This window comes from Hypanus sabinus, chromosome 17 (genome assembly GCF_030144855.1).
Source record: "Hypanus sabinus isolate sHypSab1 chromosome 17, sHypSab1.hap1, whole genome shotgun sequence".
In the NCBI taxonomy this organism is placed as follows: domain Eukaryota; kingdom Metazoa; phylum Chordata; class Chondrichthyes; order Myliobatiformes; family Dasyatidae; genus Hypanus; species Hypanus sabinus.
Window position 1 is genome coordinate 80,073,732 of NC_082722.1, and position 12,075 is coordinate 80,085,806.

General features: G+C 56.8%; 1 protein-coding gene across 1 annotated transcript; it reads right to left on the minus strand.

The window, feature by feature from the left end:
- Positions 1 to 9,719: 9,719 nt before the first annotated feature.
- LOC132407072 (Wilms tumor protein 1-interacting protein homolog) lies at positions 9,720 to 12,069 on the minus strand. The gene has a single exon (XM_059993341.1). The coding sequence runs from the start codon at positions 11,651 to 11,653 to the stop codon at positions 10,136 to 10,138; it is 1,518 nt and encodes a 505-aa protein (XP_059849324.1). The 5' UTR covers positions 11,654 to 12,069; the 3' UTR covers positions 9,720 to 10,135.
- Between the last annotated feature and the right edge of the window lie 6 nt (positions 12,070 to 12,075).

A 12,075-nucleotide genomic window follows, 5' to 3' on the forward strand; every position in this document is an offset into this window, starting at 1 on the left:
GTGGAGAAGCTACAGAAACAGTTTAGAACAGGAAAGAAATGGCAGATGGAGTACAGTGTTGGGAAGTGTATGGTCATGCACTTTGGTAGAAAAAATGAAAGGGTTGACTATTTTCTAAATGGAGTGAAAATACAAAAAACTGAGACACAAAGGAGCTTGTGAGTCCTTGTGCAGGATTCCCTAAAGGTCAATTTGCAGTTTGAGTCTGTGGTGAGGACTTGTGATATCCCACTTGGAATATTGAGAGCAAGTTTGAGCTTGGCCCCTTATCTTAGAAAGGATTGAATGGTTTGTCAAATGAAGAGTGTTTGATGGCTCTCGGCCTGTATTCACTAGAATTCAGAAGAATGAAGGTGACCTCATTGAAATCTATCGAAAGGTGAAAAGCCTTGATAGAGTGGCTGTGTAGAGGATGTTTCCTATGGCGGCAGTCCAAGATCAGAGGGCACAGAATCAGAATAGAACTGCATCCTTTTAGAACGGAGATGAAGAGGAATTTGTTTAATCAGACAGTGGTGAATCTGCGGAACTCTTTGCCAAAGGCAGCTATGGAGGCCAAGTCATTGGGTATATTTAAAGCAAAGGTTGATAAATTCATGATTGATGAGGACATGAAGGGATACAGGGAAAAGGCAGGAAGCTGGGGCTAAGAAAAATTGGATCAGCCATGATGAAATGGCAGGCAGACTCAATGGGCCGAATAGCTTAACTCTGCTCCTATATCTTATGGACTATGGAGGGGAATAAACAGCCAATGTTTCAGGCTCTCCCCACTATTGAGCGCATTCACAATAAGCCCTGCCACAAGAAGACCCCCAACACCCAGGCCGTGCTCTCCTCTCACTACAATCGATGGGTAGGAGGCACAGGGGTCTTTAGGTCCCACACCGCCGGTTTCAGAAACAGTTATTACCCTTTAACCATCAATCTCCTGAACCAGTGTGGATAACTGCACTCGTCACACTGAACTAACTCTGCAACCTCTGCAACTCATGTTCTTAGTATTATTTTTATTACTTGCTCAATTTGTCTTCTTTTGCACACTGGTTGTTTGTCAGTCTTTATGTATGTTATTTTTATAAATTCTATTGTACCTATTTAATCCTGGAAATTCCTGATAGAAAATTAATCTCAGAGTTGATAATAAATTTACTTGAATGTTGATCTTGGATCCACACATAGATTGTGTCTTTAATCCCTTATGGACCACTCTTTTTCTGGGCATTATCTGAAATAAATATACTTACAAAATACAAACTGACATAATATATGCTTCTCAAACATAAATAATAGCTGCAAAAACAAAAAAACCCAGCAAACTCAGCTAATTCCATCATGGGTACAAGCCTTGTCACCATCGAGGGCACCTTCCAAATACAATGCCTCAAAACGGCAGCATTCATCATTAAGTACCCCCTTCATGCCCTCTTCTCATTGCTACCATTAGGGAAGAGGTACAGCAGCCTGAAGACTCTCTCTCAAATGTTTCAGTAACAGTTTCTTCCCCTTGGCCATCAGATTTCTGAATGGACAATAAACCCATGACACCCTTTGCTTTCCTTTTTTAAAAAAAAAATCACTACTCAAATATAAATACATATATACACACACTTCTAAATGTAATTAATTTTTAAAGTTATGCATTGTAACATACTGCTGTCACAAAAGCATAAATTTCACTACAAATGCCAGTGATATTAAACTTGATTGGAATACATACAGAACCCCAAGGTAGATGTTCAGATATTCCTCAGTGGGATAATCTTCAGCATTTGCCCCTCTGCTGTCTGATTCTGAATGAACAACGATCACTAACGTTCATTTTTGCTGTACTGCTGCTGGAAAACAATTATCCGACATAAGCCAGTGATTTAAACCTGATTTTGATCATAGATAAGGGATGCTCCCCAGTCTAACTTGCTGGGCTCCTGATGTGGCTGAACGACACCTGCCCTATCTCCAGATGAACACTCAACATGCTCCCTGACCTCACGCCAGCACCAGATGGGGAAGAGTAGCACACCTTAAACCCTCACCCAAAGGACAGCAGAGTTTACACATCCCAGTGCCTGCAGTCAGAACAGGCCAAGCAGGTTAGGAAGGGGACAATATTTTACAGAACAGTTTGCCCACTGTCTGTCTGGTCAGGAGATTACAGGATATAACTATTAAGATTAATGTTAACTGTCACACCGTACATTGAAACATACAATTGTGACAATGACCAACACAATCAAAGGATGTGCCGCGTGCTCCCATAGCATGTCCACAACTTACTAACTGTAACCCGTACACCTTTGGACTGTAGGAGGGAACCAGAGCACTTGGAGGAAACCCATGTGCTCACAGGGAGAATGTGCAAACTCCTTACAGACAGCAGCAGGCATCGAAGCCGGGTCGCTGACATTACAATTACACTAACCACTACGCTATGCTGTTCTTAAGGGAGGGTTGGGAAGCACCTTCACCTTGCCAATTGGAGGACATCAGAAAGTTCACAATGAAGAACAGTTGCACTGTCCTTTGCCCAGCACATTACCATCCAGACAGAGGGGCACTACGCACGTCTCCCTCTCTTCCACTTGTGACATTTACTGCAGATGAAGAGACTGAAGCATTGTTGAGGATCCCTACTGCAATCTCTTTGACCCATGACCATCAGGAAGGAGGTACAGGAGCATCAGGACTGGGACTGCCAGACTGGGGAACAGCTTCTTCCCCCGGGCTGAGAGACTAACGAATACCCTGCCGCCACCGAGGTCTCGTCACCAGGACAGCAAGCTGTTTACCATTTACCTGTGCTGGCACTACATGCAGTCTGAAAATATACTTCATGAACTTATTTGTGGTAATATTCTGTTCTGTGCTATGGGTGACACACGTTTCCTCTCAAAACTAAACCGTACACTTCAAGATTTGGGCCTCAGTATCACCTTGTGAAATTGGATCCTGGATTTCCTCACTTGTAGACCCCAGTCAGTCCAAATCGGCAAAAACATCTCCTCCACAACTCCATCAACACTGCAGAGATGTGTGCTTAGCCCCCTGCTCTACTCACTTCACACCTGCAGCTCAAGTCCAGCTCTAACACCATGTACAAGTTTGCTGGTGGCACAACTGTTGTGGGCTGTATCAAAGGTGGTGACAAATCAGGAGGGAGACTGAAAACTTGGCTGAGTGGTGTAATAACAACCTCAACGTGAATAAGACGGAGGAACTGATTGTAGGCTTCAGGAGAGGGAAACCAGAAGTCCATGAGCCAGTAATCAGAGGTGGAGAGGACCAGCAACTTTAAATTCCTGGGTGTCTCTAACTCAGAGGGGCTGTCCTATACCCATCATGTAAACATAATTGCGAAGAAAGCACAACAGCGCATCTACTTCCTCAGGAGTCTGTGGAGATTCAGCATGTCATCAAACAATCTTGGCAAGCTTTTCTAAGTGCGTAAGTTGTGCTGACTGGTTGTACTTCGACCTGGTATGGAACACCAATGCCTTTGAGTGGATTCAGCCCATCACGAGTAAAGCCCTCCCAACTATTGAGAACATCTACATGAAGTGTTACCGTAGAAAAGCAGCATCCTTCAAAGATCCCCACCACCCAGGCCATGCTCTTCCTTCACCGCTGTCATCAGGTACAAGAGCCTCAGGACTCACACCACCAGGTTCAAGAACAGTTACTGATAGTCAGAAGCTTTTCCCCAGGGCTGAAATGACTAGCATGAGGGGGTATAGTACTTGAAAGTAGGTACAGTGGAGATGTCAGGGTAGGTTGTATTTTTTTTATATAAACGCAGAGAGTGGTGAGTGCGTGGAATGAGGGGCTGGCAACAGTGATGATGGAGGTGGAAATGATAGGTATTTTAAGAGACTCCTGGTTGGATATGTGGTGCTTAGAAAAATAGAGGGCAATGGGTAAGCCTGGGTAGTTCTAAGGTAAGGATATGTACGGCACAGCTTTGTGGGCCGAAGGGCCTGTATTGTGCTGCAGATTTTCTATGTTTCTAACCATCAGGCTCTTGAACACAAAGGAATAACTACACTCATTTAGGGACTTTTGTTATTTAATACTGTTATCTACATTTGCAGTTTGTTTAGTTTCTGATGTTCAAAGTTACTGTTTTACAGATTTGCCAAGTATGTCACAGGAAAAGAATCTCAGAGTTGCTTGTGGTGACATGCACGTACTCTGATAATAAACTTCACTTAGACTTCGATATGCTTTGTGGGTGCCCTATGTCCTGGAGGAATGTTGTTTCATTTAGCTGTATTAATGACAATAAACTTCAACTCTTCTGACACCTCCATGTTTCCACTAACTGGTATGCATTCCTTCCTGAGGCCACTTTGTCAAATGCAGCACCATCACAAACTGAGCTGGGAACACACAATGAACCCCTCAACTGCTACAATCACAAACCTGTCCCGCTGGTACTGTACCCCGGTGTTACACAGCGACAGACCCGTCCCCACCGGTACCGTACCCCGGTGTCACACAGCGACAGACCCGTTCCCACCGGTACCGTACCCCGGTGTCACACAGCGACAGACCCGTCACCACCGGTACCGTACACCGGTGTTACACAGTGACAGACCCGTCCCCACCGGTACCGTACCCCGGTGTTACACAGTGACAGACCCGTCCCCACCGGTACCGTAGCCAGGTGTTACACAGTGACAGACCCGTCCCCACCGGTACCGTACCCCGGTGTCACAAAGTGACAGACCCGTCCCCACCGGTACCGTACCCAGGTGTCACACAGCGACAGACCCGTCCCCACCGGTACCGTACCCCGGTGTCACACAGCGACAGACCCGTCCCCACCGGTACCGTACCCCGGTGTCACAAAGCGACAGACCCTTCCCCACCGGTACCGTACCCAGGTGACACACAGCGACAGACCCGTCCCCACCGGTACCGTACCCAGGTGTCACACAGCGACAGACCCGTCCCCACCGGTACCGTACCCCGGTGTCACACAGCGACAGACCCGTCCCCACCGGTACCGTACCCCGGTGTCACACAGCGACAGACCCGTCCCCACCGGTACCGTACCCCGGTGTCACACAGCGACAGACCCGTCCCCACCGGTACCGTACCCCGGTGTCACACAGCGACAGACCCGTCCCCACCGGTACCGTACCCCGGTGTCACACAGCGACAGAACCGTCCCCACCGGTACCGTACCCCGGTGTCACACAGCGACAGACCCGTCCCCACCGGTACCGTACCCCGGTGTCACACAGCGACAGACCCGTCCCCACCGGTACCGTACCCCGGTGTCACACAGCGACAGACCCGTCCCCACCGGTACCGTACCCCGGTGTCACACAGCGACAGACCCGTCCCCACCGGTACCGTACCCCGGTGTCACACAGCGACAGACCCGTCCCCACCGGTACCGTAGCCAGGTGTCACACTGTGACAGACCCGTCCCCACCGGTACCGTACCCCGGTGTCACACAGCGACAGACCCGTCCCCACCGGTACCGTAGCCAGGTGTCACACAGCGACAGACCCGTCCCCACCGGTACCGTACCCCGGTGTCACACAGCGACAGAACCGTCCCCACCGGTACCGTACCCCGGTGTCACACAGCGACAGACCCGTCCCCACCGGTACCGTACCCCGGTGTCACAAAGCGACAGACCCGTCCCCACCGGTACCGTACCCAGGTGTCACACAGCGACAGACCCGTCCCCACCGGTACCGTACCCAGGTGTCACACAGCGACAGACCCGTCCCCACCGGTCCCGTACCCCGGTGTCACACAGCGACAGACCCGTCCCCACCGGTCCCGTACCCCGGTGTCACACAGCGACAGACCCGTCCCCACCGGTACCGTACCCCGGTGTCACACAGCGACAGAACCGTCCCCACCGGTACCGTACCCCGGTGTCACACAGCGACAGAACCGTCCCCACCGGTACCGTACCCCGGTGTCACACAGCGACAGAACCGTCCCCACCGGTACCGTACCCCGGTGTCACACAGCGACAGACCCGTCCCCACCGGTACCGTACCCCGGTGTCACACAGCGACAGTCCCGTCCCCACCGGTACCGTACCCCGGTGTCACACAGCGACAGACCCGTCCCCACCGGTACCGTACCCCGGTGTCACACAGCGACAGACCCGTCCCCACCGGTACCGTACCCCGGTGTCACACAGCGACAGACCCGTCCCCACCGGTACCGTACCCCGGTGTCACACAGCGACAGACCCGTCCCCACCGGTACCGTACCCCGGTGTCACACAGCGACAGACCCGTCCCCACCGGTACCGTACCCCGGTGTCACACAGCGACAGACCCGTCCCCACCGGTACCGTACCCCGGTGTCACACAGCGACAGACCCGTCCCCACCGGTACCGTACCCCGGTGTCACACAGAGACAGACCCGTCCCCACCGGTACCGTACCCCGGTGTCACACAGCGACAGACCCGTCCCCACCGGTACCGTACCCCGGTGTCACACAGCGACAGACCCGTCCCCACCGGTACCGTACCCCGGTGTCACACAGCGACAGACCCGTCCCCACCGGTACCGTACCCCGGTGTCACACAGTGACAGACCCGTCCCCACCGGTACCGTACCCCGGTGTCACACAGTGACAGACCTTCCCCACCGGTACCGTACCCCGGTGTCACACAGTGACAGACCCGTCCCCACCGGTACCGTACCCCGGTGTCACACAGTGACAGACCATCCCCACCGGTACCGTACCCCGGTGTCACACAGTGACAGACCATCCCCACCGGTACCATACCCCGGTGTCAGAGAGTGACACACCCGTCACCACCGGTACCGTACCCCGGTGTCACACAGTGACAGACCCGTCCCCACCGGTACCGTACCCCGGTGTCACACAGTGACAGACCATCCCCACCGGTACCGTACCCCGGTGTCACACAGTGACAGACCCGTCCCCACCGGTACCGTACCCCGGTGTCACACAATGACAGACCATCCCCACCGGTACCATACCCCGGTGTCAGACAGACCCGTCCCCACCGGTACCGTACCCCGGTGTCACACAGTGACAGACCCGTCCCCACCGGTACCGTACCCCGGTGTCACACAGCGACAGACCCGTCCCCACCGGTACCGTACCCCGGTGTCACACAGTGACAGACCCGTCCCCACCGGTACCGTACCCCGGTGTCACACAGTGACAGACCATCCCCACCGGTACCGTACCCCGGTGTCACACAGTGACAGACCCGTCCCCACCGGTACCGTACCCCGGTGTCACACAGTGACAGACCATCCCCACCGGTACCGTACCCCGGTGTCACACAGTGACAGACCATCCCCACCGGTACCATACCCCGGTGTCAGAGAGTGACACACCCGTCACCACCGGTACCGTACCCCGGTGTCACACAGTGACAGACCCGTCCCCACCGGTACCGTACCCCGGTGTCACACAGTGACAGACCATCCCCACCGGTACCGTACCCCGGTGTCACACAGTGACAGACCCGTCCCCACCGGTACCGTACCCCGGTGTCACACAATGACAGACCATCCCCACCGGTACCATACCCCGGTGTCAGACAGACCCGTCCCCACCGGTACCGTACCCCGGTGTCACACAGTGACAGACCCGTCCCCACCGGTACCGTACCCCGGTGTTACACAGTGACAGACCCACCCCACCGGTACCGTACCCCGGTGTTACACAGTGACAGACCCGTCCCCACCGGTACCGTAGCCAGGTGTTACACAGTGACAGACCCGTCCCCACCAGTACCGTAGCCAGGTGTTACACAGTGACAGACCCGTCCCCACCGGTACCGTACCCCGGTGTCACACAGTGACAGACCCTCCCCACCGGTACCGTACCCCGGTGTCACACAGTGACAGACCCGTCCCCACCGGTACCGTACCCCGGTGTCACACAGTGACAGACCCGTCCCTACCGGTACCGTACCCCGGTGTTACACAGTGACAGACCCGTCCACACCGGTACCGTACCCCGGTGTCACACAGTGACAGACCATCCCCACCGGTACCGTACCCCGGTGTCACACAGTGACAGTGTTACACAGTGACAGACCCGTCCCCACCCGTACCGTACCCCGGTATCACACAGTGACAGACCCCTCCCCACCCGTACCGTACCCCGGTGTCACACAGTGACAGACCATCCCCACCGGTACCGTACCCCGGTGTCACACAGTGACAGACCCGTCCCCACCGGTACCGTACCCCGGTGTCATACAGTGACAGACCCGTCCCCACCGGTACCGTACCCCGGTGTCACACAGTGACAGTGTTACACAGTGACAGACCCGTCCCCACCCGTACCGTACCCCGGTGTCACACAGTGACAGACCATCCCCACCGGTACCGTACCCCGGTGTCATACAGTGACAGACCATCCCCACCGGTACCGTACCCCGGTGTCACACAGTGACAGACCCGTCCCCACCCGTACCGTACCCCGGTATCACACAGTGACAGACCCCTCCCCACCCGTACCGTACCCCGGTGTCACACAGTGACAGACCATCCCCACCGGTACCGTACCCCGGTGTCACACAGTGACAGACCCGTCCCCACCGGTACCGTACCCCGGTGTCATACAGTGACAGACCCGTCCCCACCGGTACCGTACCCCGGTGTCACACAGTGACAGACCCGTCCCCACCCGTACCGTACCCCGGTATCACACAGTGACAGACCCCTCCCCACCCGTACCGTACCCCGGTGTCACACAGTGACAGACCATCCCCACCGGTACCGTACCCCGGTGTCACACAGTGACAGACCCGTCCCCACCGGTACCGTACCCCGGTGTCATACAGTGACAGACCCGTCCCCACCGGTACCGTACCCCGGTGTCACACAGTGACAGTGTTACACAGTGACAGACCCGTCCCCACCCGTACCGTACCCCGGTGTCACACAGTGACAGACCATCCCCACCGGTACCGTACCCCGGTGTCATACAGTGACAGACCATCCCCACCGGTACCGTACCCCGGTGTCACACAGTGACAGTGTTACACAGTGACAGACCCGTCCCCACCCGTACCGTACCCCGGTATCACACAGTGACAGACCCCTCCCCACCCGTACCGTACCCCGGTGTCACACAGTGACAGACCATCCCCACCGGTACCGTACCCCGGTGTCACACAGTGACAGACCCGTCCCCACCGGTACCGTACCCCGGTGTCATACAGTGACAGACCCGTCCCCACCGGTACCATACCCCGGTGTCACACAGTGACAGACCCGTCCCCACCGGTACCGTACCCCGGTGTCACACAGTGACAGTCCCGTCCCCACCGGTACCGTACCCCGGTGTCACACAGTGACAGACCATCCCCACCGGTACCGTACCCCGGTGTCACACAGTGACAGACCCGTCCACACCGGTACCGTACCCCGGTGTCACACAGTGACAGACCATCCCCACCGGTACCATAGCCAGGTGTTACACAGTGACAGACCCGTCCACACCGGTACAGTTCCCTGGTGTTACACAGTGACAGACCATCCCCACCGGTACCGTACCCCGGTGTCACACAGTGACAGACCATCCCCACCGGTACCGTAGCCAGGTGTTACACAGTGACAGACCCGTCCCCACCGGTACCGTACCCCGGTGTTACACAGTGACAGACCCGTCCACACCGGTACAGTTCCCCGGTGTCACACAGTGACAGACCATCCCCACCGGTACCGTACCCCGGTGTCACACAGTGACAGACCCGTCCCCACCGGTACCGTACCCCGGTGTTACACAGTGGCAGACCAGTCCACACCGGTACCGTACCCCGGTGTCACACAGTGACAGACCCGTCCCCACCGGTACCGTACCCCGGTGTCACACAGTGACAGACCATCCCCACCGGTACCGTACCCCGGTGTCACACAGTGACAGACCATCCCCACCGGTACCGTACCCCGGTGTTACACAGAGGCAGACCAGTCCACACCGGTACCGTACCCCGGTGTCACACAGTGACAGACCCGTCCCCACCGGTACCGTACCCCGGTGTTACACAGTGGCAGACCAGTCCACACCAGTACTGTAGCCAGGTGTCGTACAGTGACTGACATCTTCCCCTCTATACCAAAGAAGCCGGCTGCCCAGAGGATGCAGCGTTAGCAGAGAGTAATTACCGCGCTGCCCTCCGTACCCCCGCTGTCGGCGACTGGTTCACGTATGGGCATAGGCAGCGGCTCCGGGAGCACCGGGACCCGGTCAATGGGAGAAGGAGAGAGCCAGGACAAGGCACCTTACCGAAATACTCTTTCTTAACGTGCAGCTCCAGTTCCTTCTCCAACTCGCGGGTGAGCGCCTCCAGCCGCTTCTCGGCCTGGCTCGGCCCGCTATCCCGGCCCGGCGTCACCTGGTACGGCAGCCGCACCTTGTGCGCTGCCGGCGGCCCCTTGCCCGGGCTGTAGCCGTACGGGTGGAGAGTGACGGCCGCCGCCTCCGTCGGAGGCCGCTGTTGGCAGCACGGGTCGCCGGCGCAAGCCGGCTGGCTCTCCAGCCCCGGGTAACTCTCCTCCGGGAGACCGGCGCCCAGCAGCGACGATCGCGGCGACGGCAGCTGAAGGTCGCCGTAGGCGGCGCTGAGGGAGCCGCGGGAGCTCTGGCTGGAAATGCTGCTGCGGGCGCTCGGGCCCTGGGCCGCTCCGGCAGCCTCGGCGTCGGCCTGGGCGAAGCGGGAGTCGGAGTAGCTGGAGCGCGGGCTGACGTGCCTCTGGTCGTAGCCCATGCTGATGCCGCTGGTCCGGTTGCTGCTCGGCCTGCTGCCGCCGCCCTCGTTGAGGCTGGCCCGGGGGCTCGAGTGCTTGCTGGTGTCGCTCGCTGTGCTGGCGTAACTGGAGCGGGAGCTCAGGCCGCCGCCGCCGCCCTCGTACTGGACGAGGCTGGCCCGGGGGCTCGAGTACTTGTCCTGGGCCGAGCTTCCCACCACCAGGCTGGAGCGGGGGCTCGGGTAGAGGCTGGAGCGGGGGCTCGGGTGCTTGCCGTGCTCTTGAGTGGAGTTGGAGGAAGAGGACGAGGCGAGGCTGGAGCGGGGGCTGGTGGCGCCGAGACGCGCGTCCTGGGGCTGCCCGGGGGCCGACACGTTGTTACAACGGCCCGCCGATACGTTGTTGCTCCTGGCGGCTGAGACATTGTTAGCCCTGCCGGCCGCGGCGGCACAGGCACCGGGATACGCCGCGTAGCCTCCCTGCCGACCGCACGCCTGGCCGGGCTCGTAGAGCAGCCCGGCGCCGCCGCTGTACCTGCGGCTGTCGGCGTTGTTGTAACCGAAAGCTGTCGCAGCTCCGTGCCCCTTGAAGTAACAGCTCACCGGGTCGGGCTCGCCCGCCAGCTGCGGCTCCGGGCCGCAGCGGCTGCCATTCGCTCCCCTGGGCGCTGCGGAGAGTTTGCAGGAAGTGCCCAGACTTCGGTCTTGTAGGTGCGGATCGGTGGCTGAGCCGTTCATCCTGCTCGCCGCCTCCAGGACGTGGTGCTGGTGCCCCGGGATCATCTGTAGCAAGAAGGTTCGCTTTGTTTCCTCCAGACTGGGGCTGCCCAGCAGCCTCCGTGCGCCGTACAGACCATCGGTGGGCGCCTCATACAGGGAAAGGTCTTGAAGAAAAGTCGCCTGCACGGCCACGTCTTCCTCGTATTTAGACATAATTTGCAGCGTCCATCAAATGTAACCTTTAGGAAACTGCGGACAAACTCCAAGAAAAAAGTAGCAAAGCCGGGGTTTAAAACATAATCTTCCGAAAATTGCAGAGCACCGTCCAGCTTCGCTTTGTTCTTTAATTCATTATTTATTTTATAAAGCGTGCATCGACCGTCCATCTCTCTTTCTCTCCCACATGCCGCATTTTATTCTTTGCGTTTGAATTTTACAAAAAACAAACATTCTTTCTCTTTCTCCTCCCCCTTATAAACTCCCCTTTTCAGTTCGAGCCGGGCCGCAGCACCGAGCGGAATGGCGCGCACGGCGGAGGCGAGTTGCGACTTCCCAGCGAACGTGCAACAATCTGCGGAGAAAAGCAACAATATCCGGACGGCAGGGAGAGCCCCTCCCTCCCTCTTGAGCCCTGT

What these genes read in the sequence shown, in the direction of transcription:
- LOC132407072 (XM_059993341.1), bottom strand. Translation starts at nt 11,653, where the DNA reads ATGTCTAAATACGAGGAAGACGTGGCCGTGCAGGCGACTTTTCTTCAA.